The following is a 26,577-nucleotide window of genomic DNA, read 5'->3' as shown; positions in this document are numbered from 1 at the left end:
TGGGACCTATTTTTATACCCCAGGCTTGACGTCTTGGGTGTAGTGGGTGCCGAGTGACTGAAGAGATGGCAGAAAAGCCTGGCAGAGGTGGAGTTTGCACAGAGGAGCCTGTGCCTCCTCCCAGCATGGCATCCGTCACAGTTCCCAGGGTAACACAGTGTTGTAGGGTCTTGAGACACACAAATGTGTGTTGGCTGTCACTCAGCCTATACAGCATGTGCTGGTCTGGTCATTCCTGTTCCTCTTGGCCCGTAGGGGAAACACTGTGTGTAGGGTGGAGAGAACTGCAGCCTGGCCCTGAGACCCAAGCTTCCAGCTCTTATTTCCTCCTTTTCCTAACAGCTCTGCACGAGCTGTTGAGGCCTTGCTTGGCTCCATCCCTAAGTGCCCAAGTGATTAGTGTTCAAGTTCTCTTCGACTCTCGGCTGTCCTTTCTCTCTGACAACAGACTGTCTTTCTCCAGCGAGGAGAGAAATAGCCCGAGTGCACAATAGGTTTCTTCGGTGATTAAATATTGAAGGGTACAGATGTTCTCGGGAGAAAATGACATGGGCTGAAGAAGGTACAGCTGAAATGTGCTTTAGCTACGGCCAGAGGCAGGGCCCTAAGCTTGTTAGAGACCGTAAGTGACTGAGTGGGATCCATTTCCCTGGATTATCACTTGTTGGACACCAGTGCATTTCCTTCCAAGGCATTTATCACCGAGTGTTGATTGTGTGCTGATGACTTGCCGCACGCAGGCGCTGAGAAGTGAGATCCGCCTGTATTGTAAAGCATGCACGCAGCCTCTGCCCCAAAGCGCCTTGGCATGGGGTTGGGTTTTGGAGGGGAAAGTGCTTCAGGCCTTTCAGGGGCCTCCTGGTTATTGGGCTGGGCTGCAGAACTTTTTGTGGATTGAGGTCCCTTCTTCTGAGTTGACGCCTCCCTGGGGTCACTAATGCTGACACCTCCCCGATCAAGCTAGAGGGGACTCCTCTAGGGGCTGTGCCTTGTCTCCAGCCACCGCCACCTATACAGTGGATAGCGGTGATTCCTGAAGCATGGGATCAGAGAGGGGGAGGCTTTTGCACCACAGCTGTCGATAGACTCCTGGTCACCTCCTTCCTGCTCAACACATGAGGGGCTAGAGTGGCTGACTCTTGCCCTGTGGGAAGACTTCCGGAAGAAGCTGGGTGGTGGCCGCTTGCCTTTCAGGGCACGGAGTACAAGGAAACCTGGGGTGGCTGATCCAGGTGATTAGAGACCAGCAGGACTGCCTCACTGTCAGTTTTTGGAAATCAGGAGGCTCTCGAGCCACCTGAGTGCCGCCAGTGTTCTGAAGAGTCGCAGCAGTCCTGAGGCCAGCTGGAGACAGAGCGAGGAGTACCATTGACAAATGTGCCTGGGCCCACTCCTCCAGACCCAGGCCAGCAGACAGACTTCTTGCTGGGGTGGGGGAGGAGGGCTATCCTCCTGTCCTCCTCCCTCTGCCTCTTCCTACAAGTTAAGTGCTGTGGAGCTCAAAGATAAGGCCTGGGTGGGTCTGCTTCTGTCCCTAGGGAGTGTAGCCAGTGGCAAGAAGAGGTCACGAAATGGGGCAGAAGACCGAGATGAGCTAGACACGGGTCCTGTAGACATTTTCCCAGGAAAAATGATGACATTGGCCTCTAAGAAAAATTAGAGGACCTGATCCGTCAGGTCCACAGTGTCATATTTCTATGGCTGGCAGCATGGCTTAGTGCTCTTCTAAGATGTGTGAGGCCCTGGGATCTGTACCCAGTACTAGGGTGGGGAGGACCCCAAAGCCTTTGCTTTTCTAGATCATTTCTGTTGCCCAGTAAAACAAACTCTTGAAGTCCTCACTGCAGTTGAGATATTTGGCCCTAAGACTTCCCATTGCCCAGGACAGGAGTTCTTTGAGCACAGACGCTGAGCCCCCCCAAACCCCTGGCCTCTGCCTGTAGCTCATATATTTCAGAGGAAAAACTCAAATACCCTGGTGCCGCTCCCAGGGCCAGGGCTCCTGCTTTTTTGGGGGTGAGATGATGAAGTCATAGGCTGTACATGCTCATCTGTTGTGTCATGCTGAGGGCTCCATGTCCCAGGTCTGGCAGAGTGCTTTGGGCAATGACAATTGATTTTCATGGAAGTGTTCCAATCAGAAGCCACTGTCCGTCTCTGTGGACTCCCATCCTGCCCCGTGAGCACGGCATCAGCTCCCAGGGCTATGAGAGGATGTCATCCTATCCCTGCTTCTAGGTGGCGTGACAGAGCTTCTGTGTTTGCAGTGGGGGGAGAGAAGTCACTTGGGCCTCCAGCCTTCCATCTTCTGCTGCTCCCAGTGGTCCCCTGTGGGAAGCCTCATCTGGCAGAGACACTGTCCAGTGGCCTGTGGGGTGTGTGATTTAGCCCCGTAGGGGGCAGCACAATCACCTGTCCACCTTGGCGTCCACCAACTGGACTTCATGGGAGAGAGAGAAGGCAGCTGCTACCTCATCTGTATGGGTGAGGACCCAGAGCCTGGCAGCTGCAGGGTGCTCAGTACACATCTGGGTGGATGGATGGATGGATAATTCAGCAGACCACTGACTGTATCAACTAGTGGTGAGCACATGGATGGACAGGTAGATAATGGGATGAGTGGATAGACGGATGGAGGTGCTGCCCTACCCCCAGGCCTGCCTTTCTGCACATCCTTTGGGACCTTACTAGCACCTCCCAAAGCTATTCTCCAGCGGTGTTTGGTCCCAGGCACAGTTTGACCTTACTGCCTTTGCTCCCTAGCATGTGTACCCAAGCAGAGCCCCTGGGGCTCATCTCACTTTGCTGGTGATGGGTTATTCCTGCCTGCCCTCCTGCCCATACTAAGCAGAAATCGGGTGTCTAGCAGTGAGCTTGATGTTCGGAGAAAGTTTGGCTGCTGGTGCATGGTTGGAGGGATGCATCCACAGGAGTGGATGGAGCAGGCACCAAAAATAATTGTATATATGGGTTTTTGCCTACATGTATGTTTGTGTGCCGCATGCATGCCTGGAGCCCATGGAGGCGAGAAGAGGGCATTGGATCCCCCAAACTGGAGTTAGAGACAGCTGGGAGCCACCCTGTGTTTACTGGGACTCAAGCTTGGGTCCTCTGGAAGGGCAGCCAGTGCTCTTAGCCACTGAGTCATCTCTCCAGCCCTTGCCCTTCTCCTTCCAGACCTTAGGGCAGGCACATTTGAGTCTTTACGTCTCTCAGTCCAGTGCTAGCCAGGGCCTCTAGAGCTAGTCCAGCTCCAGAGATCAGAGGCAGCATGCCACCTCAGTCCCCCCCATGTCATACCGAAGGGCTATGGTGGGTGGGTCTGGAAGCCAGCCCTTCTGAGCAGTAGTTCTCCCTAGAATCCCATTTATTTTTCTTTCTTATTTCATTATTGGGTTGTTGTTGTTGTTTTGCATTTAAAGAAAAAAATCTCAGGGCACCACCCTAGTCCCATGACTGATTTCCTACACTCACCCACACCAAAGCCCAAGCAGCCTGTCATGTTAGAATGTGAAACACCCAGAGCTTGGCCACACACTGCCTGATCGAAGGATCATTAAGCTTGGTGTTGACAGTTCATCATGCGGTAAATGCCACCTCTGTGCAGGACAGTGAATAACACAGAGATAAGTAGGCGCTGGGAAACCTCGCAGGCTGGCTGCGGCGGACTTAGAGAGCAAGACACCCTCCGAGTGGAGTGGCCAGAGGAGAGAAAAGCTTCTTCACACAGCTGCTGCTTCTCTGGGGCTGACGGTAAAGGTATGCCCTGAGCTCAGGAGGTGACCTATACCTGGTCCATTGGGGGAGGATAAGGCATTGTCTTTTAGAAAAGTCCTTCACGATAACTGGAAGGTTAAATTGGGCTGGGAGAAATCTGTTCAGGTGCCCAGGTATGCAGCCCAGCCTGGCAAGAGACAGCTTTCTCTCCCTCTGGGTGGCTTCTCTGTGTGTGCTCCAGCTGGGTGGGGAGAGATTTTATTTAAGCCTTATCATTTGATTTTTTTTTTAAACCTCTGGCTGAGGCTGGGCCTGTTGCATCTTGTGCCAAAGGGACTCCTGCTTGAGAGATCTGCTTTTGCAGATTTGAAAATAGCTTTGAAGTCCTTTCCCTTCCCTGTGGGCCAGGAGCCATGGAGGCTGCGCCACCTAGGCAGGCCGTGACCATGGGCTGCATTGAGTATCTTCTCTACATCCCCTTGAATCAGCATACTGAGAGGGAAGGTTTAGGTTTCTTGGGGTCAGGGGTCCATGAATCACCTGCCCTTCACCTTCCAGACCCTGGGGAGGCCAAAACCTGGACCAGATGGGTGGACAGGTGGCCCAGCTGTGCCAGGCTCCCATAGCTTCTGTCAGGTGTGCTCTTCAAGGCATGCTCTTCCATCCCAGGCCCCTCTGGCCGCAGGGGCTCACACTCTTGAGTTCGTTTTGCCTCTTGACTTTGGAAATGTCTGGCAGTCTCCAAATGGGGTTGGGCACGGGGATCAGAATGTCTCTTCCTTCTTAGGGTCCCTGAAGGTTGCTATCACAGGTGACCTGGTGTCTTTAGATCCGTGCAGATGTAAGGGTGTACCCAGACACAGAAAGAGTCCCCTGGCCTTCTCTCTCCTCTGCATGCGTTTTGCTGCCTCAACAGCTCTTATGTGGGTGGGAATTGGGGGTGGACCTTGTCCCTCGGGGACTGTCCTGGTTCCCTCTGGTCCTGTGCACCTGAGTCATCCTGCTTGTCTTCCTGGTAATTGGGTTGCTGGTGTGCTTGCATGGGTGTTGTGTGAGCAGAAGTCTAGAATTGGGACTTCTAAATGGTGACACTGAACTCTTCTTTGGAGGTACACCCCTGGGGCTTGGAAATCTGGGGGACTGACTCATCTTCAGCAGGTGTTCTCACTCCCCTGGCCTTCTGCAGGCTCCCTGGCCATCTTCCTAACCTGGGTCATTCAGGGACCCTAAGAAGGAAGGGCCTGGAGTCTGTTATGGCCAGAACCCAGTCCTGTGAGAAAAGCAGGACCCTGGGCTAGGAGCTGTGCCACACCATTGGTGGCATGTGATGAGCAGTCTCAGAGCTGTGCAGCATTGACTCTACTCTGTGGTCTTATGTGCTAGGCCATGGCTTTTGCCTAACTCCTCACTTGTGACTCAGACACAGACCCTATATGGCTTGCTTGCTTGACTGGGCCTGCGAGAGCCCCCTGTGGGAACTGGGGGACAGGACAGTCAGCCACAGCCTCTGAGTCTGTATGCATCTCTGTCCTAGGACAGGGGGCACTGGAGAGCAGGTGTCTTCCTGTTTTACAGCTCAGGGTTATATGAGCATATTATAGGATGGCACACCCATTGCCTCCCTCTGGTGATATCCTAATCATTGGTTCCTTTCATTTCTGGGTTTTGAGAAAGTCTGTGTAAGCATTCATTGCCAGAGCTGTCTCATTGGGGTGCTGGGGAGTCCTGTTTAATTTGTTTGGGGGCATAATTGGAGAGAGACAAGAGAGTGAGGTAGGAGGACCCTTCCAGTTGGGGGTGTCCCTGAACCCAGGAAGGCCATTATGCCCACCGAAGGAGGGCTTCTTGTTTTGCGATGCTCAGAACACTTCGAGGCTGGAAAGTCCTCTATGGGCCTCTGTCTACTGGGGACTCCTTTGCCCTGTATTATCTCAGGGGAGAACATGGTACGTAGAATCTCGATTTCCGCAGGAGTGTTCGCCTCCTAATCCCTGGAACCTATGCGTGCGACCATGCCTTGGCAGATGTGACTGAGTTGTCAGCCTGATGTGAGGAGATCCAAGATTATCTGTGCAGAGCAATCACAAGGAGGAAGCTGGGGTGGGGGGTGTGGGGTGTCAGACGGAGTTGGGAAGGGTGGAGTTGCATCAGCACGAAGTCACTGCTCTTTGGGGATCACCAGCCAAGCAGAGCATGTTCCTTTGGAAGATGGAAAGGAGGGAATATGCCCAGTCTTTCCACCAGCTTCCAGACGAACTGGCCATTGACACTTCTGTTCTAGCCCAGAACACCTGTTTGATCTCCTCACCATTAAAACTCTTAAGATAGTGACTATTGTATTAAGTAAGAACGTGTAGTAGCAGTCACAAGAAACAAATGCTTAGATATTCAAGAGACTCCATCATCCCATCCCTCACTCTGTGGGAGACTTTCACCCCCTGACTAAGGGATCAGGGGCCACGTATCTCCATGGTCTGTCCTAGGTGGGTCCAGCATCAGCAGCCTCTGTGAACAGTAGGGGTTTTATTAGAGGCTGGGGAACCCCAGAGTCCTGGCAGTGACAGAATTACAGTACTGGGGATCCAAAGAAAGTTGGGACTGCTAACAGGCCACAGTCAGAATTCTAAGGCAGAGGCTCTGAGGATGGAGGCTGGCTACCATGGCCCTCATGGTCCTAAGAGACTCCATTCCATGGGGAGGCAGGGCAAGGATGGCCTTACAGGCTGCCAGCTCAGCGCTTTCCGCTTGGCAGGCAGGCAGCCTTCCCCTGTTCCTCCTCTAAGGGAGGAGCAGGAGAAACCAATGACTAGGTTTGTATTGCGCTGCCGCATCTGACCTAAATGTGTCACCGTGGGGTGGAAGCTGGCCCACATTACCCAGACACCGGGCCTCATCATTTTAGTGGCAGAGAGAGGGCTTTACAGGGAGCCATTAGCTGAGGGAGAAAGAGTTCATGGGAAGAAAGGCTCAGAAACCCAGCTGGTTCTCTGTGCTTAGCTCTCTGCGCCACCAGGAAATAAGTGCAAAGTCTCTGGCGCTCTCTAGGGAACAGACAGGCTGACTTGTTAAATTGGCAGGGCTGCAGTGGACCTGCCCCTGCAGCTGAGCCTCTAATGGCTGGGGAGGGCAGGTGACATGGAGGCACAGATGTACTCTTGCAGGGCTGAGCTTCCTGCTCTTGGGGTCCTGGGGGTGGGGCTAGAGGTATTTGGTAGGGAATACACAAATAGGTCCTCAGTTCCTCTTAGGGGGCTGCACGCATGCCCTTCCACCCTGGCAAGAACGTTCTGTGCGCCCTCTCCATCTTGGGGAGGGATCTTGGGAAGTGCCCACATCTGTCTCAGCAGTGCTGCTGGCCGCCCTTGGCTAATCATCTGCCGTGAGTGGAACATGGTGAGGAGCTTTCATGATTTAGTGACACCAGGAAGACACCGACATTCAGGGGAGGCCAATTAAGGAAAGCCCAATTTCCTGTTCCTGGCTGAGCCGCCTAAGGTGTGGAGAGAGAATTGCTTTGATCCTCACATGGGCTGGGATCCAAGAGGCCATGGAGTGATGGGGGGTGGTAAGGGATCAGATGATCAGGCAGGAAAGCATCAGACACCCCCCCCAGCCTCAGCCCAGCTCCCTCAGTTTCCCCCCCCCCAGCAAAGCCAATGATGTAAGGTTTCCCAGCTCTGTTTATCCTGTGGTGAAAGCATCGTCTGTATAGAAACAGAGATAGGAGGTAGGAATGCCCCAGGCCGAGTCTGTTCACACATCTGGTTCTCCTAATTTATTTTTTTTTTAAAGATTCATTTATCATTTTTATATGTACGGTGTGTTGGACAGTTTTACATCAGCTTGAAATCTAAAATCACGCTAAAAATCATCTGAGAGGATGGAACCTCAATTAAGAAAAATGCCTCTATAATATCAGCTGTAGGGCATTGTCTTAATTAGTTATTGATGCAGGTGGGCCCAGCCCATTGTGGGAGGGGCCATCCCTGAGCAGTTGTTCCTGGGTTCGATAAGAAAGCAGGCTGAGCAAGCCATGTGGAGCAAGCCAGTAAGCAGCACCCCTCAATGGCCTCTGCACCAGCTCCTGCCTCCAGGTCCCTGCCCTGTTTGAGTTCCTGTCCTACCTTCCTTCAAGGATGGATTCTGATGTGGAAGTGTAAGCCAAATTAACCCTTTCCTCCCCAGCTTGCTTTTCACTAACAATGTTTCATCACAGCCATCGAAACCCTAACCAGGACAGTCCATGTGTTCCTGGGTGAGTTTATGTACACCACATGAGTGCGGTGCCCAGAGGCCAGAGGGCATCATGTTCCTTAGAGCTGGAATTACAGGTGGTGATAAGCTCTCTGATGTGGATGCTGGGAACAGAACCTGGGTCCTGTGCGAGAGCAGTAAGCACTCTTAACTGCTGGGCCATCTCTCGGGCATTCCCACCCCCCCTTTTTAAAAAAGATTTATTTGCACACCTGGTTCTTGACCTGGCCTGATTGTCTGCCCTGAGTTGGCTGAGCCAGGTAGATTTCTACCTTCGGGAGAAAGCTCATTGGTCCGTCTTAGTGAAGGCTAGCAGATGGTTGGTCTAGCCACCTGCTCATTTAGTGAGTCCCAGTAGGTCTTCTGCTGCATCTATCCCAGGCTGCAGGAGAGGCCAGGCAGCTGAGAGTTGGGTCCGGTGGAGGTTGTCTCATGGCCTATCCATCTCAAGTGATCGTACAGTCTCCATGTTAAGAGGCCCAGGCTCTCTTAGCTTTCTAACATGGTCTCCCCTCACATTATAGGCAAGGCTCTGCCTACTAGGAGTCCAGGCAGGCAAGGGCTAGCATCTAGGCTTACCCAATGGGCCTAATTCATATGCCTGAGGCTGTTCTCCAGTTCCCACCCAGATGTCTGCTCTGGGCATCAGAGTCTCCCCAGTTAGTGTCCCTGGAACTTTGACAGAGGCTAAGGCATAGGAACTCAGCGAGTGTCTGCCACTGAGACTGGGTGTAGCTGGGTCCTCACGGCTGCTCCAAGAGGCAATGGGGGATCAAGGTAGCCTTACCTCCTAGCTAGGATTAGAAGTGGGATGTGTGGGGTGCCCTGTGATGCCTAGGGCTGTGGACCCCCAAAAGCCCAGGGCCCTCTGCAGGTATCATGGACTCTTAGTGCCCTCATTCTCCTGGGTCAGTGTCCCCAAGAATCCCAGTACAAGACCAGGGTCAGCATGCTTGATGTCTAGGGCCCTGGCAGTGCTGTATACATATGCCCTTCAAGTGGTCAGGGCCATGGACCTTGTGAAACTCACATCATCCCTCACCCACCATCACTGTTCTCCTCTACAGACTAGCCAGTCCAGTGTATGTATCCCTGTAACCAAATCACCTATGTATGTTGCTGAGTTCTCACCTGACATCCTTTTACTGTATCCTTGAAATCTTGAGCTGGACCAGGCCCTGTGGCTGAAGCAGACAGTGATAGTAGAGTCCTTTCTCTGGAACCTCCTGGGATGGTGGAGTGGAGTCAGAGAAGCCCATGAATGGATATGGAGACAGATAGATGTGTGACTTGAGACATACTCTTAGGGAGGCCATGCTTGCTGTGTCCTTCTCCAAGGACCTGTGTGGTCTCTGGCAAACTTCACCCAGAGCCCTGAGGAGCATCACCGCCTCCCTTCCCTGAGGTAGTATCCTGCGTGGTCAAAGTTAGGGGAGAGTGTGTAAAGGTCTCCCTACACGTGTGACGGATCATGGAACGCCGAGGGTGCCTGGTGAGCACACCTTAGGACTCTGCTCCTGATTCCATTCTGCATTGTACCTTTGCCCCGTGGGGCAGGGTCAGCGGGCAGAGGGACCTCTGTTCCTCTCTACCCGAGCCCTACCCTCACTGCTCCTAGAGGGATGTTTCTGTTCCTCTCCACCTTTCTGCTAGGATTCAAGACTGCCAGGAGCAGGGCCAAGGGCTGTCGCTCAAGACTCCCTTCTGGCTCAGCCTTGTCTGTGGGGACCACAGGGGAACTGAGCACACAAAAGGAGTGTGTTGAGGGTGATGGCCTGTCACCGCCAGAATCCTGGCTGCCTTAATTAAGCTGAGTGATCCTGAGTGGGATGTAAGAAGAGAGAGAAAGGGGTGCTAACTAGGACCCCTCTTCTTGTGCCAGCATTGGAAAAAGTGGAGGGGGACACTCCTCTCGCAGTTGTGAGCCTGTGACATGAGGGAGTTCTCATGTCCTCAGAACAAAGGGCAATTCTGCAGTGACTTTGACCTTATGTCTTGACATCTGCAGTTGGAGGCCACTGCCTGCCTCAGCTCCTGGCTTCCTCTGCCCTCCGAGCTACCAAGGGTTCCACCTAACACCCCTCCCCCAGCCATCTGCAGTCTGGCTCCGGAAGTTTCATGCAGGGCTTGACTCCTGTCTGTCCCAGTGAGCGTCTTCCCAGGGGTACCCCACCCGCTTCCCAGACCTCATACTAGCCCCGGGCTCCTCTGCGTTGGGGCGGCTTGAGGCTGCCTTGCCTCTTTTCTGCTACGGGCACCTCCTGGAGCCTTTAACCTTCCTGTCACAGTTGTGTTGACCCAGTCACGTGGTAGTGTGCGCCCCAAGGTGTCCTGTGTGGTGATGGCTTGGCTAGATGGCTTGTGTAGTTCTCCTTGGCACCATTGTTGAGCACAGTAAAAGCCCTCGTCCATGCTGTGCCCCAGCCTTGCCTCGTGTGAAAGGAATCCCAGTGAAGAACCCCCCCACACACACACACATACACACAGTGTATACCCCAGAGAAGGGGTCAGAGAGCTGCCGGTGTCCCCACAGACAGCAGAACGGGACCAGAGCATGCCTGCCATCTGAGCACTCAGCACACGTGAGGAAGTTCAAGTGCTCTGGTCCCTTACAGAGCAGGAACCCGTCTGCCGTTAGTCAGAGGGGACAGTGGGCCTAAGTACTCATCACCCGGCTCCTCTCTCCACAGAGGAGGAGCTCCGGAAGCTTCGAGAAGAGACCAACTCAGAGATGCTGCGGCAGGAGCTCGATCGGGAACGGCAGCGCCGGATAGAACTGGAACAGAAAATACAGGAGGTGCTGAAGGCCAGGTGACACCCACGTCCATCTTTTCTTGTTACTGTAACAATATCCCCGAGTCTGGTACTTAACAAGCACAGAGATGTTCATGTAGCTCATGGTTCCGGAGTTCGAAGGAGACGATGCTGCCATTGGTTCAGCCCCGGTGGGGACTCGTGGCTCATGGTGGGAGAGTGTACAGGAGAGAGATGACATCCTCCTGGAGGCCGGGCAGGATCAAACGCATTTAATGACCCTTTGGTGAGAACTAGTTCAGGGTCCCAGAGAACTACATGAATTCCTTCCCAGGGCTGCTCCTAGGACCTGAGAACCTTCTACCAGGCTCAGTCTTTAAAAGGTTCCCCCAACCCCTTCACCATCAGACCAAGAACTGAGCTTCATGAACACTTGAGAGAGAGGCTGCAGTTTAAACCACAGCATTCACCCCTCCTCAGGGGGCAGGGTTTCCTGGACCCTCAGTTCGGATCCCTGATGTAGCCATAGGTCAGGAGTAGTGAGAACTAGACCATCTGAGAAATACTGTTCTTGGTCCCTGAAGGGATACAAAGGTGAGTTGTGTTGCTGGCCTGATCCCACTCCCCAAGTTTGAGTCTTGCCTGAGCCTGTCCAAGCCACGGTGTGGAAAAAATGTTTTTCTGGGAGGTGGGGAGCCTAGTGTGGGTGATCATGTCACCAGCCAGGCCTGTGTAGAGAGCTGTGACCCATGATGGTCTAAAGACACCAGACCATCAGTTAACCCTCCAGTCTTGGCTAGAAGATGCTTCCTGACCCGTGGGCCCTGTTCTGACCCTTTTATTTAGCCCCAGAGGGCTGGCTGAGCCTCTTGGGACCTTCTGGGGACACTTGATTCCCTGACCCTGCCTTGTGTTTCTCTATACTCGTTACCCTTCCCCAGAGGCTGCTGCAGCCCTGCCCAGGCCCTGTGGCTCACACAGAGGCTTCACTGCTTCTGCAGCTCGAGGGCGGGGTCCTGAGCACCCTGCCCCCCCCTCCCCCCTTCACTGTATACAGCCTACCAAGATCACACCCTCATCTCACAGGCTCACCCAGTGGGTGACATTGCCGCCTCCGCTTCCGCACGTGATCTTTACAGGTGACAGCTTTTCCTTGGATAAGTACTCTAAGCCCTTAGTCCGCTGGATACCCGCAGCCTCCTTCCTCATTCATTCCGATGACCACTCTCATGAGCGTGGAGGCTTCTGCTTTGGCTGCCTCTGGCAGGAAGCGTGTCAATACAGAGCATCACACAGGCGACAAGACCAAACTGTGGGCACTGGCACACACCCTCTGCACAGCAGCCATAGTGCCACCTGGAAGATAAGGCTGCGGGCCGAGGACCCCCAGTTTTCCCAGTTTGGCACCCACCACCCTCACCCCACTGAACTCTGAACCCCTGTCCTGGTCCCTGCTAGGCCATAGAGAATGACTCTCAGCACTGTGGGACACACACTACGGCCTCTGGAATACCCCAACCGGACCACGCTTGTCCATGGGGACTAAGTGCCCCTCTAGTATGAGCCAGGCTGGTCATAGTGCTCACAGCTCAGTCTTGAGTGCCAGGCTCCTGTGTGGCCGCATCCACTTCCATCCACAGTAGCAGCTTTGAGAAGCCCAGGTCTTGGGAAGTGAAGCTGCCTATTCCCTGTCCTGACATTTCCTGGTGACAGTTCCTGTGCTTTATGGCAGCTGTTAGTCAGGCTGCCCTGTCCCCGAACCCAGATCAAGGGTAGGGCTCACCATGGGGCCTGTTTGGAGAGGAGGACGACCCTGCCTTGCCTTTTAGTCCTGGCTGCAAGTGTGGTCCCCACACTAGAGGCCTCAGCCAGAACTCTCCTGGGTTGGACTGTGACTTTAGAGATTCAGAAGTCAAATGGCATTCCATTATGCATAGGATGCCATTTTTCCATGCTGCCTCCCCAGCTTCCCATGAAGGCCAGGCCACCCCTGGTGGTCCTAGCAGGAGCACTCAGCTCCAGGCCGACCCCATCCCTGCTACCTCCCCAGAAGCCGTAGCTTCTTTGCCCACCGTCTCTTCCCCCAACCCCAGCCCCCACTCTAAGGATCTAGCCCTCCTCTCTCACCTTCCTTCCTTGGTGAGTGAGCTTGCAAGGCCCTTAAGGACTTAAGAGGGTCCAACTCAGATGCAGATGAGAAAGGAACATCCAGGTTGTAGCCCAGGAAGAAGAAATGGAAGGTCCTAGGAGAACCAAGGGGGCCTCTTCCCTGCTTCATGCTGAGGATGGGGAAGGGTATAAGAGCCTCCTGGAAGCCTGAAAGTGGAGGGGTTGGAGGGAGAGACATTTCCAGGTGGAGACTCCTTCATTCCTAATCATGTTAGTGAACTGGGGTCAGGGAGAGGCTGTGTAGGGACATGTAGCACACACATCCATATACCACACAACACATGTACATGTATCACCCACATCCCCACAGACACACGTATGGGTACTCACATTGCACCCTGAAGCTGCAGGTAGCTGCAGACAGAGGCTAGGAACTATGGGCTGCAGGAACAACTCCTGTGTGCCTGTGATCCAAGCCAGTGCAGGGCAAGATGGCTGATACCATGACACTCCGGAGGAGGGCATCGCTGGCTGGAGAAATGGGGTAGAGATGCCATCCAAGGGGTGTGACCCAGCCTGCTGTTGGGGGTATAGCTCCCTCAGGGTGTGCAGTTGAGTATTTGTGACAGTCGGGCTCAGAGAGGTAGACAGGCAAGACTCCAGGTGAAGGCAGAGCCTGAGGGGGCCCTTAGGCCCAGTAAAGACTATTATGATGTTGTACCGAGCAGAGGGCAGGAAGCCAGGGAGATGGCTGGCGTGGAACCCAGCTCAGGGATGTTGGGGTATCATCCATCTGTGGCCTCGCGTGGTGCTGGATAAAGAGGTTTGTTGGTATTCTCGTTAGTGAGCTATTTTTTATTTTTTTTTCCTGAGCTTAAGGATTAAATGAGTAACTGTGTTAAAATGAATAGGAAAGGTGAACTTCTTGCTCAGGAGACAATGCTTGCCCATTGAAAACTAGAGTGTACACCATGGGGCAAGCACCTTTGCACGTACTGGGCTCTGTCCTCACCAGCGCTCCAGACTTCAGGGGGGCTTCGGGGGCCGGCGGACCCCACCTGTCGCTGACGTTGAGTTCCATGTGGTGCTGCTGCAGGCCTTCACTCCTAAGCTTTGCCTTTCTCCTGTTTAAGGTCGGAGGAGCAGCCGGCACAGCCTCAGCAGCCGCCAAAGGGACAGAGCCAGGCCAGCAATGGCGCGGGCACAGGTAGGGACCCCCCCCCCCCCGCCAGGCCTCTCCCATGTGGGAATCTCCTGCCATCAAAACGGGGTTAGCGTCTCTCACTGTGAGCCTGTGAGTCACCACACAGGCCCAAGTCACTCCAAAGGTGATCTCATTTCCTTGCACAAAATGTGACATGTTGTCTAGCTTGGCCCGGCCTCCTGAGGGGTACCCAAAGGCACGCTGGTTACAGTACGTTGACTTGGTGACCTGTTCCCTGTGACTAGTCATCCATCCCAGCTGGGGACTGTGGCAGGCCATGGCAAGGAATGCCCTAACCTCCCAGGCAGGGAGCAAGCCTTTTCTCCTTCCCTCGCGTCCCGCCTTAGTGCCCACATCCATCTTGCCTCGTACTTCACCTTCTGAAGTTGTCCTCCAGAGGAGACGGGAACCCATTCTCTGTGCAGTTCTTGTGGGCACAGACAGTGTCCCTTCTGCATGCTGACCATTCGCCGGGCTCTCGCTTCCTGCGCCAGCAAGCCTGGCATACACCGTGGCTTAGGTCATTGGCCTCCGGCTGCCTGCATCAATCGGGAAGAGGCCCCAGAGAGGAGGCCTCTCCTAAGGTTTTCCCAGATCCAGCCTCACCGCACCCCCTGGCAGCCGGCCCCAGTGCAGGTTTGGCAGGGGCATCCCCTGGGACGTGGCCTCCTCGGGCCATCCGGAGGATGCCTGGCCGGTTCCCAGGCCTAGATGCAGAGCCCTTAGCGTGTGGATCTTGGTGACCAAGTCAGGAGCAGCCCGAGAGAGCCTTAGCGCTTGGTGACAGTGAGGATGGAGAAGTGTGCGGTCAGAAGCTCACTTCACAGGGCTGGGGACTCCTTGTCCTCTTGTCAAGGCCAGGCCTAGTTTTTCTTTCTCTCTCTTTTTTTTTTGTATTTTTAAAAAAGAAATATTTTTATTTTGTGTGTATGAGTGTTTTGCCTGAATGTAAGCCTGTGTATTATATGAGTACTGGTGCCCAAGGAGGCTAGGAAGGCACTGGGCCTCTTGGGATAGGTGTGAGCTGCCATGAGGGTGCTGGGAATTGAACCCGGGTCCTGGGAATTGAACCTGGGTCCTCTGGAAGATTAGCTGGCGCTCTTGACCACAGAGCCGTCTCTCCAGCCTTTCTCTTGATGGCCATGGTCTCCAGGTGTGGTGGGCTGTGTGGAACTGTGCCTTCTCTACACCGTGGCCCTTGGTCACCCCCCAAGACAGGGAGGATGTGGCAGGGGAGAGGGACTGTACCCCAGCTCTGCCGTTCCCAAGATAAATGAAGGAAGCCAGCCATCCGGTGTGTGCCTGCCTCAGGCCTGCCTGAACCTCAGGTGTTCACCTGTCACGAAGCACCTCAGGCCTTTCCCTTCCTAGGAGCTAGCCCTGAAAAGCATGGGAGAAAGCATCCCCCACCTTGGTAATGGGAGTCGCGGGGGGGGGGGGGGGAGCGCTCAGGCTCTCCCCGGCTGGGTTGGCTTTAGGGCTGGGTGAAGACTGACTGCCCCCTTCAGGCAGTTGGTCGCGTTCCCTGGACCTGGAGTCCACAAACCACAGACCCTGTCTGGTTTTCCTTTTTTACATTTTGGGTTTCATGAGACAGGGTCTCTCTATGTAGCCCAGGCTGATCCTCCTGCATCAGACTCCCGAGTGCTTGGGTTGTAGATGTTCAGCGCCATGTCCAGCTTGGATTTACATGTTCAAATAGCTTTTATTGTCTTTAAATGGTTGAGGAAAACATAAGGAAGATTATTTCTCAGTAAGTGAATCTTCTGTGAGTCCAGTGTCCCTAACTAGTCCAATGGAAGCCCATGCTGGCCAGTCTTTTGCCTGCCTACCGAGAGCCACCTGAAAACCCTGGTGGACTGTGAGAGAGCCAGATAAGCCTAAAGGAGCCCCCTGCCTGGGTAGCCCCAGGGGGCACACACTTCATCCCCTGCTGGCCTGTGTCCTTCTACTCTGTCCAGGCCCAGTGACCTTGAGCCTATGTTGACTGTTGTCTGCTTGCCCTGGGTCTACAACACACCTGGTGTGTTTTCTTAAGGTTTTAATTGACACATGATAGCTGTATGTGTTTGTGTCTGGTGTCTGGTGACCATGTCCTGCCATTCCCATTCTCTTAAACTATGGTGACACAGTGTCTCCTGCAGGCAACCCCATATCTTGTTTTCTTTTGTTTAGTTAATTAATTAATTAATTAATTGATTATTGTCATTTTTTAAAGATTTATTTATTTATTATGGATACTGTGTTCTGCCTGCATGTGTCCTTGCAGGACAGAAGAGGGCACCAGATCTCATTACGGATGGTTGTGAGCCTCCATGTGGTTGCTGGGAATGGAACTCAGGACCTCTGGAAGAGCAGTCGGTGCTCTTAACCACTGAGCCATCTCTCCAGCCCTATTATCATTTTTTTGAGACAGTGTTTCTCTTTGTAACAGCCCTGTCTGTGTTAACAGTTCTGGAACTTGCTTTGTAGACCAGGCTAGTCTCTGCCTCCCAAGTGCTGGGACTAAGGTGTGCACCACTCCTGGGCCTGACCTCCAACGTCTTGTTTTCTTTAGGATGCAGTCTGGGGGTGCCACAGGGCTCAGGCCGGGCAGCTTTCTCCCTGGCATTCTTCCACTTGGGTGTTCACCGTGGTCTGACATAGCCTGGACATAAGCCCAAGGCTGCTGGAAATTTGAGATCTGGAGATTTCTGGGGTCAAGTATGAGGATGGAGACATCATGCTTTTGAGGGTTTCTGTGGCTAGGGTGGCTCTGGCCTGCAGTTTTTGGTTTGCACCTAGTATCTTCAGGGAGCTGAGCCCTTCAAAGGCCTCTCTTGCTGGGTCCCTTCACATCTCGCTCCACAGTGAAACCGTCATTCTAAACATTTCCGGTATCCCCACCGACATTGGCATTTTCTGTGAGGCCTCATCCCTGGTCCAGCCTCAGAAGGGGTCGTGTGGACAGCGCAGTCTCCTCTCTGATCTCTACTTTTTTTTACCACAGACCGTCGCAGCCAGGGGCTGTCGTCCCGTGTACAGAAGTGGTTCTATGAGAGGTTTGGGGAGTATGTCGAAGACTTCCGTTTCCAGCCCGAGGAGAACACGGTGGAGACGGAGGAGCCCCTCAGCGCCCGCAGGTAGGGGGGCCTCACCAAGCCCAAGGAGCTGTGTGCTAGGGCCCGGGCCCTGCGCTAAGTTTGGTGGACTGGTCAGCATTGATATCCTGTTGAAGTGGCTGCCACAAGCTCCTAGAAGCCCCCTTTGCCCATATTTCTGGGGCACCTCCTCTGAAGGGTCTGTGGGAGAGTGGAGTCATATCACATCCACACTGTCACTTGTGGGCTGTGACAAAAGTCACGTGAAGGTCGTGTGTGCCCAGGGTCCACGGTAGGGATGGATCACTTGATGGTTCGTGGACCTGGTCGGTATACAGTGGCTCCCCTTACCAGCCACTCGCATAGACCCCGGGGGCTCCAGAGAGCTGGACCATCAAGGTCTGTTGTGGAGTCACCCCCATCTTCGTGACTTAGGATCCAGCGGCAAGGGCACTCAGCATTGAGCTCTGTGTCGCTGTGCACGATGCGTCTCCAGGCCTGAGGGTCCCAGGGACTTGGATGTCTCCCTTGCAGCCCATGTAGTAGCGGTGCTTTCCCAGAGGGGCACGCGCAGCATGCTGGTGACCCCACACCGAGCCTTCTCTCTCTCCCTCTCTCAGGTTAACTGAAAACATGAGACGATTGAGTAAGTACTGTGGGGCTAGATGTGGGCGAGGGAGGAGAGGGGAGCTGAACAGAACTCTCCAGAAAAACATCTAAGGACAACTCCTCCCCTGTCCTCCCTGAGATAAAAGCTTGTCGTGGATGTGTGTCTGAGACATAACCACATTCAGGGGCTGATGGAGAGCTGAGCCTGCTCAGCATTTAGGGCAGTGGTTCTCAACCTTCCCCATGCTGCAACCCTTTAATAGAGTTCTCCATGTTGTGGTGACCCCCAACCACACAATTCTTTCCTTTTCTTTTCTTTTCTTTTCTTTTCTTTTCTTTTCTTTTTTCTTTTCTTTTCTTTTCTTTTCTTCTCTCTCTCTCTCTCTCTCTTTCTTTTTTTTTTTTTTTTGTGGGGCAGCGTTGAGACAGGGTTTCTCTGTGTCATTTTGGAGTCTGTCCTGGATCTTGCTCTGCTCTGTAGACCAGGCTGGCCTTGAACTCACAGAGATCCACCTGCCTCTGCCTCCCGAGTGCTGGCATTAAAGGCGTGCGCCACCACCACCCGGCCCACAATTATTTTCTTTGCTACTTCATGACTGTAATTTTGCCACCATTATGAATCGTAATATGATTGTCTGTGTTTTCTGATGGTCTTAGGCGACCCCTGTGAAAGGTTCATTTGACACCCACGGGGGTCGAGACCCACAGGTTGAGAACTGCTGATTTAGGGTGAACTATGGCTCACTTCTCTGATACTCCTCGGGCCCCACGGAATGCAAATGGCAGTGATCCTCACTGTCTCTTCCCTTCCCCTTTCCCTGCTACTTGTGGGCCTGTGCTAGGGGCAGGTGGCATCTCCCTCTGGGGACCCTGGTTAACGATCAGGAAGGACACTAGCAGCAGGGGCCTTCCGTGGGTTGGGGGTCTTGCACTGCTGAGCTGGTTTTGCTTCTGGCTGGGGGGCCCATGTGACCCTGCTCATGTGCTGAGAGGCGGGCCAGCACCGTGCTGAGCGTTGCAGTCTCTTCTGTCCCCAGAGCGTGGCGCCAAGCCGGTCACTAACTTTGTGAAGAACCTGTCTGCCTTATCCGACTGGTACTCCATCTACACCTCTGCCATTGCCTTCACCGTGAGTGTTCTCACAGGCTGGGTAGGGCCGGCGGGATGTCTGGGCCAGTCTTCCCTGTGAGGCCCCCAGAGGGCAGCTCCCAGGCAAAACTCTTCCTTGGGCTCTGGATGTGCTCAACCTCAGTTTTCTCCATCAGCAGTATGGGTGTGTGTAGTGGTCGCAGTATTAGATCACAGGCCCCTGGGGATGTAATGACCGCTGTCTCCGCATGGCATGTACCTCAAAGCAGTGTCCTCAAGAAAAGCCTCTTGGTTCACTGGTTGGTTAAGACCTGAGGCTTGGCCACATGGACCCCAGGGTGGGACCAGGGAGGCTCCTGACAAGTGCATGGTGTCAGAAGGCTGCAGGTAACCCACCCACTTGCCCAGGCCTCCAGGCCAGACGGGGGCCACAGCCTGGGCACCTTCCAAGGGATTCACAGATCGTGCCCTCCTGAGGAGGCCCACCTGTAGGGGGTGGGTTGCCCAGTTAGTCTTACTCTCGGAGGGTTCTAAGACAACCCTAAGCCTGTGTCAGGCCCCCTGGTTCCCTCCCAGGGACTCACTGCCCACCAGAGAGACATGCACTTTTCTCCACCCCATCCGGACCCCCCCCCCCCAGGTCCCTTCCCCTGCCACCCTCACAAATGCTCCGCAAGGTTTCCCCGCCTGAGGACCACATGCTGTCTCCCTAAGGGACACACTTTTTGTTCAGGCCCACCTTCTGACCTGCCCCGTCTGAGTATTACTCTGGGCCCCGGGCTCCGTGTGGGCCCCCATGGCAGCTCACCTGCAGCCCTCAGCAGTGATGAGCCTCCTTCTCAGCTAAACCCGAGTATGGGAGTCACACTGGGGACCGGCGAGGCATCTTCATGGGGCCCCGCCATCCTCTTCTGATCCCTGCTCACACAGGGCAGCCCCTGCCTGCCCGAGTGGACCTCTCTCTTAAACCGGAAGCAGCCCCCCCACCCCCCCACGCCCTTGTTCAACAACCTGGGTGTTTGGAGAGCTGGGACTGGTCTCCCTGATGAAGGAAGGGTCTCCTTCTTGCTGGGAGGAAGCAGGCAGGGGACATCTTGTACTAGACCACTGTTTGGCCAGCCTGACCGTGTCCCTCACCTCCCACCCTCAGGTGTACATGAATGCTGTATGGCATGGCTGGGCCATCCCCATGTTCCTGTTCCTAGCAATTTTGAGGTTGTCCCTCAATTACCTCATCGCCAGGTAGGTGAGCCGGGCGGTCGTGTGGCTGCACTGCACAGGGCTGCTGCGCTGTGTCCCATACTGCTCTAACACAAGTCCCGTCGTGTCCTGTTGTCTGTGGGGGGTCCTCTGAGAGGCTCTGGAGACTTTAGGGAGCAGGCAGTGGGTGGCTGAGCTGCAGCGGCACCCCCATCCCCCTCCTTCCCTGGGGTGCTGTGTGTTTGGCAGGAAGTTCTCCCCAACCCTGGGGTGGGTGGGTGGGTGAAGGTGCAGGGCCCTGCGCCCCATGAATGTCCTGATGGTTCTTGGTTGTGAGAAGGAAGCGCTGAGCGGGCCAAGTTGGAATTCGCAGTGTAAGCAGCATGCACCCTTACTCCTGCGTGATGGGCGCCTCACTCCACCGAGGCTGAGGCGCCTCCCTCCGTTATTCTGTGTCCTCACTGAACATCCACATCTGGGGAAGCCACATCTGGGGTGAACCCTTGCCTGCAGTTCTGGGTTGGACTTTACTTGGGATTGCTCTTAGGAGTGAACCTTAGCTTTTTGCCCTGGCTTGTGGAAGAGCCCTTGGCTCCAAATTTCCTCTCAGCCCCTCGGAAGATGACAAGTCCACATACCAGTCTATTCCCTCCCCTTCTGAGCCTGCCTTAGGAATTCCTATGAAAATTATTTTTGCAGGAAACATGGAAATGCCTTTAAAGGAAGAAAGTCCTTATTCATCCACAGCCCTTAATCACCATTAATCCACTAAGAGGCATTGCTGATGTTAATAAAACTTTATGAACACACCAGTCAGAGGACACAGTGAGCTCCAACAAGCATTGTGGCTACTCTAGCCAGCACAGTGCTGAACTTCTCCCTACACCCAGCGGCTGCTGTTGCCTATGCCCCAGCAGAGGGGAACCAGCATGGATGACCAGTGAGGCCTCAGAGGCGAGCAGCCCAGCTCCAGGAGTCTCTTCTGTATGGCTAGCCCTGAAGGGGCAGATGGCCCCCTACTCTAGCTTGTAACTCAGCTGGAGGCTCCATTTTTGTTCCCCAGAGGTGCTAGCTACTGTTTTCATGGTTTGGGTGGCTTCTGTTTTTCAGGGGCTGGCGGATACAGTGGAGCATTGTGCCGGAAGTGTCTGAAGCTGTGGTGAGTCCTGGCGGCACATCGTCCCTCTCTCTTAATCAGTCAGGACTCACCACCTGGGGCCACATTGTGGCGAGTCCAGATGAGCATTCGTGCCCCCACAGATTGAGAACTACTGCAATAGTCCTATGACCTTTACACAGGCCTGGGGCTCAGTTACCCTGCCTGTCAAGGGGTGAGCGGGGGCGGTGCGGACGGGACATACCATTGGAGTGAGCTGGGAGAGTGAGTCAGAGCCTTGGTCTGCTGCCCCTGGTGGGGGGGCCCACAGCCTGTCCACCCTCTGCACTGGGGTAAGGCAGCAAAGCACAGGGGGAGATTCCACCCTTAGCCCGGCAGATCTTTGCGCCCAGTCCTCCGGCTGTATGGGGACAGCAGGGACCCGCAGATCCCTGGGGCTGGGAGCCTTCATGCTGTTTCGTCGGTAATTTTTCTGAACTGTTAAATTTCAGTGGAAAATTCTCTCTCCCCTTTGACTGAAGGAACCTGCAAAGGAAGATCTGACCGTGTCTGAGAAGTTCCAGCTGGTGCTGGACGTCGCCCAGAAAGCACAGGTACCACCTCTGAGCTGGTCCGTTACCCCGGGACGGGGGGAACCCTCATGTGGCTGCTGCAGGCTGACCTGCAGTTCCGTACCTGTCCTAGTCAGTCATTCTTACTCTGGTGGGGTAGTAAGGGACCATGGCTTCCTGATGAATCTCTGGCCGTGTGTGGATGGAGCCTTTCACCACCAGGGCTCAGCACCCCTAGAATTCAGGGCTGAGCAGTCCCAGAAGTCGGGGTTCAGCCTGGTCTGCCCCCTTGTTACTTCCAACTTTAGACCAGACACGCTCAGACCTGGGGGAGGCGGGGCAGGACCACAGGGTTCTGGTGGCCCTGGGCTGTGTCTTTCCCTGGAGCCCTCTGGGTGTGCCTGTGTGACTGACAGGCACCCGGGTGTGTGGTCGGTCACACTGCGGTTTCTTCCTCACACAGAATCTCTTTGGCAAGATGGCCGACATTCTGGAAAAGATCAAGAAGTAAGTGGCTGTCCCCCCGCGGCGAGGGTGGTGCGCACCACCCCACCTGACCCCCACCCTTCCTTTCAGCTTGTTCATGTGGGTGCAACCCGAGATCACGCAGAAGCTCTATGTCGCTCTGTGGGCCGCCTTCCTGGCCTCTTGCTTCTTCCCGTACCGCCTGGTGGGGCTCGCTGTCGGTAAGGGAAAAAACGCCGCTGTCTCGGGAGATGGTTAGTGGGAATGTCACACAAGGAGGGGGCAGTGAGCCAGAGTGCCCACCCTTGGTCTGCACGGATATATCCCCGCTTTCCCCTCAGGCCTCTATGCTGGCATCAAGTTTTTCCTGATCGACTTTATCTTCAAACGCTGCCCGAGACTTCGAGCCAAGTACGACACGCCCTATATCATCTGGAAGAACCTCCCCACCGACCCCCAGCTCAAGGAGCGGGCTGGTGCCACCGTGTCACGCAGGGTGAGTTCCCCAACCCCCCAGCACCCTGAGGAAGGTGCGAGCAGAACTATGAAGCTGATGGACCCTGGCCTCCTGTTCTACATCTGCTCACCGGAAGCCTGGTGTTTTCCGGGTCTTACCCGGCCTTGGGGATGGATGGTGGAAAGTACTGTGGAGTTTTCCCCTGTCACCACCTCCTTCATAGGTCAGGGCCAGCCAGCCCTGGGAGGAGAGGGCCGGTGTGTCCTCCTCAGGGTCTTGGGTGGGTGGGGTGCTCAGGCCCAGCAGCGCTCCCCTGGATGTGTAAGGAGTTACATTAGCGTACGGTCTCCGTGTGAGTGTTCCGTCAGGAGGGGGAGCCCCAGTGATCCCCAGCTTTTTGTGGGAGTGAAGTACTGAGTTGAGTTGGGAGGGGCATACGCTGGGGTCCAGGACAGCATAGCTTGTTGGGAACCTGAGATCAGCCAGAGGCCAGAGGCAGCCAGGCCTGGAGTAGCCCTGCTGACTCTTTTCCCACAGGTAGAGGTCACCCCAGGACACAGCTTTGCCTTTTGGGACAACTTGAGGACCTATTTTGGCCCTGGAGTAGCTGGGTCAGGGACTTCCTAGGCCTTATGACCATGTAGCACTAGCTAGGATGTGGCTGGTACATCCTGGCGGAGGCCACCCCACCTCCCTGTGTCTCCTGTGTCCCGCAGGCCCCGTGTGTCTGGGCTGAGTTATGCGCAGCTCTTTTTGCTTACAGCTTCCTATCACGTGTGCCCCCTTTTTTCCTCTCGTGATGGTCACCTGTGTGTCTGTTGTTTCCTTTCTGGCCAGCTGTCAGGGCATGACAAGGTACTGTGTCCATGTGCAAGTCCCCTGGGCCTGCTGTGAGCTGATGCTGTGGCGTTGCTGTGGCGTGAATGATTTTCTAGAGTTGTGTGGCCAGTTGACTTCTGAAATGTCAATCTTAACTGCCCTGGTGCAGAACCCATGCCAGGCAACTTTGTCCTTGTGTTTTGTGTGCCGGGGCCCAGGCTTAGTTCCAGCATTGTGGGCCTGGGGAGACCGTGAGCATCTCCACGGGGAAAATGCCCGCCCCGCCTACCCCGCCCATCTAGCCCAGGGGTAGCAAGTGGAATTTATCTAGCGCTGGGCCAGCACTGAGAGGGGCCTATGGGGGAGCTGCACCTCACATTTTCCAGAAAGGATAGAACCTGTCAGTTAGTCCGTTTGCGCCTGGTACAGGCCGGGAGGTCAGTGTGTCCCGGTACCAGCGGCGGGTCCAGCTGCTTCTCCCCAGAGCCTGATCAGGACTGTGTGCCGTTGGCAGCTGCAGACAACCTCGTCACGGAGCTATGTTTCCAGTGCTCCAGCTGGCCTGAGCAAGGACGAGGAGGCTGGCCGCTTTCACAGCACCAAGAAGGGCAATTTCCATGAAATCTTTAACTTGACTGAAAACGAGCGCCCACTAGCAGGTAAGTGCGTGATGAGTCCGTGTGTGACCCGGCCAGTCATGGAGTGGATAGAAGTAGATGGGAGCAGGGTCTGAGCCCATGCAGGAGACATGACCCCACCTCAAGATTGAAGGGACCTGTGTGGAAAAGGCCCACACTTACTTCCCAGGAGAGGCAACGTAGGAGTAGGGTCTTGGGTTGTTCCAGGAATCAGGAAGAGGTAGGGCATCATATTTCCTGTGCTATCTGCATAGATTCAGGTAGACCTTCTTGAAGCAGGAATCCCCAGGGAGTGGGGCTCAGCCCTGCCCATCTGCTGGGGAGTCCCATATCATTTAGCATCAAGGTGCCAGCCCGAAGCCTGTTCCTTAGCGTAGGTGTGTTCTGGCACTTTGGTTTGAGTGTGCACCAGTGACAGGTACCTCAAGACAGTCAGCCTTCTGGAAGAGTGTTCAGTAAGTGCCCGAGATGCATTCTGGGCCTTGGCCCCTTTCTTGAGAGTCTTCCACACATCACTGGCCTGATGTGTGGAAAGCTGTCGAAGCAGTGAGGACTCCGGCTTGATTTGGTTACCGTGAGAGGAAGGCCGTTCCCCCAGACACTAGAGATCTCACTCCTGGCAGGCCTCCCACCCCCAGCGGTGGACTCTGTGGACTCAGGGTGCTGGGGATGGAACCCAGGGCGGCCCTGTGCTGGGTGAGCACTGTGCCCCCGATCAGGCCACACTTGGACCTTTTCCAACGGACCCTTGTGGATGTGGGTGCATCTTGAACAAGTCGGTGCAGACAGGCGCCAGCATAGGTCAAGGCTCGGGTATTCCCAGAGGAAGGAAACCCCAGGTCCGTTTTCTCCTTCAGTGTGTGAGAATGGCTGGCGCTGCTGCCTCATTAACCGAGACCGGAAGATGCCCACGGACTACATCCGGAACGGGGTTCTGTACGTGACAGAGAAGTGAGTGATGCCGTAGACTGAGGAGGGGCTGTCTGTCGGGGAGGAGGTGGGAGAGGGCGCTGCCCAGGTCCCAGACACAAGCCCAAGTCCAGCAAGCTGGTTTTGCAGTGCTGCAGCCTAACCTCTGTCCCCCACGCCACCCAGCTGCCTGGCCTTCCTGACCCCATTCCTGGACCAGCAGCACCCCACTCCTGTGGGCTGATGGGCTCTCTCATCCGGGATGCTCATGCCGGGTCAAGGCTGTTCAGATGGGCAAGGAGTATAATCTCTCAGGAAGGGGACAGCCATGGCCAGTCCATGACTACTGGCTGTCTGAGGCTAGGTTGAAGGTAGCTTTGGCATTTCCCCACTATGTGGGACTACACAGCACCTTGTCCTTGCCCTGCCTCAGTACCCCCATGGGATTTGAGGGTCACCACGGGGTTAGGGTATACGGTCATCCTCACGGGGCCCTTTACCATCCTGCCTCCCACACATGCAGCAGTAGCCAAAGCCCCAACCAAGTCCCTTCTTCCTCACCCTGCCAAAGAAGTTGGCCCAAGAGAGCCTGGTGGGGCTTCAGGACACCTCCCTGAAACTCCCGCTGGGGATCTCCCGGCAGAGAAAGGCCGGGATGTAGCACAGAGCAGGGCGTTGAGTTTCTTCCAGGTGCTGAGTGTGGTGGGTCACTAACCATCGCACCGGGCTGTGGAGGCAGCCGGGGAGGACCCTGCTTAGCGGGAGCCCCTGTGGTCTGGCTGCCATATTGTGCCTCTGCATTTCTCACCCCCGCCTCTAGTTACCTGTGCTTCGAAAGCTCCAAGTCTGGCTCCTCAAAGAGGAACAAGGTGATCAAGCTGGTGGACATCACAGACATCCAGAAGGTGGGTGCCCACCCGTCCTGCCGTGCTGCCAGCCTGGGGGCGGAATATGATTCCAGGATCGGGGGAGATGCTATCTGGAGACTTCTTCGGGCGCTGCCACCCGCAGTGTTCTTCTGGAAGTCTCTGCAGAGCCCTGTCAGCTTCCTTCTGAGGTAGTCGTGTACCTGGGGGGCCACGAGGCACACTCTCCCTCCTCCCACATTCCTGGGAGTCAGCAGCTGGCCTGGACGCTATTAGGCATGCAGAGAGGGCAGCAGCACCGAAGTATGCCTGACCTGCCATGCTCCCCTCCCCTCCCTCCCCTTGAGAACGGATCTCACATAGCCCAGGCTGAGCTGGAACTCGGTTTATTTTGTGCTGCTGGGACAGGGCGTTTTAAGGAAGCACTCTGCCAGCTGGGCTACGTCCCAGCCCTTGCCGTGACTTGAAGGGAGAGTCTGAGAAGTTTTGCCACAGACCTTCCTTCCACCTGTGTCTGAGACCTCTCCCTCCCCTCCCCTCCCCACCCCCACCCCCATCCCTGAAACACTGGGCTCCTGGCACAGGCACTTCTGAATGAGCACACAGAGATTTGTATCCATGGAGTGAGGCCCAGCAGTTTCCCTAGAGGATTGGCATGTGGAGTGTGCGGTGCCTGGAGGGGGCATTCATGGGGAGTGTTGTTCTCTGGAACAGAAAGGATCTATCGGGCCTGGGGGCT

General features: G+C 55.0%; 1 protein-coding gene across 3 annotated transcripts in view; it reads left to right on the top strand.

Moving 5' to 3' along the window:
• Positions 1 to 26,577, top strand: part of Gramd4 (GRAM domain containing 4) — a 78,965-nt gene that overhangs the window by 50,984 nt on the left and 1,404 nt on the right. For all 3 annotated transcript variants that reach the window (XM_028878155.2, XM_037197461.1, XM_037197462.1), the window contains 14 exons: positions 10,662 to 10,782; positions 13,968 to 14,041; positions 17,028 to 17,160; positions 17,739 to 17,764; positions 18,765 to 18,856; positions 19,967 to 20,058; positions 21,127 to 21,175; positions 21,655 to 21,726; positions 22,148 to 22,191; positions 22,261 to 22,370; positions 22,491 to 22,645; positions 23,940 to 24,084; positions 24,921 to 25,014; positions 25,793 to 25,877. In XM_028878155.2, the coding sequence (XP_028733988.1) occupies positions 10,662 to 10,782; positions 13,968 to 14,041; positions 17,028 to 17,160; positions 17,739 to 17,764; positions 18,765 to 18,856; positions 19,967 to 20,058; positions 21,127 to 21,175; positions 21,655 to 21,726; positions 22,148 to 22,191; positions 22,261 to 22,370; positions 22,491 to 22,645; positions 23,940 to 24,084; positions 24,921 to 25,014; positions 25,793 to 25,877 (1,292 nt within the window). The remainder of the gene's footprint in view (positions 1 to 10,661; positions 10,783 to 13,967; positions 14,042 to 17,027; positions 17,161 to 17,738; positions 17,765 to 18,764; positions 18,857 to 19,966; positions 20,059 to 21,126; positions 21,176 to 21,654; positions 21,727 to 22,147; positions 22,192 to 22,260; positions 22,371 to 22,490; positions 22,646 to 23,939; positions 24,085 to 24,920; positions 25,015 to 25,792; positions 25,878 to 26,577) is intronic.

This window comes from Peromyscus leucopus, chromosome 20, assembly GCF_004664715.2.
Source record: "Peromyscus leucopus breed LL Stock chromosome 20, UCI_PerLeu_2.1, whole genome shotgun sequence".
Lineage (NCBI taxonomy): Eukaryota > Metazoa > Chordata > Mammalia > Rodentia > Cricetidae > Peromyscus > Peromyscus leucopus.
Note: the sequence above shows the minus strand (reverse complement) of the source record. Positions and strands in the feature narration are given on the sequence as shown.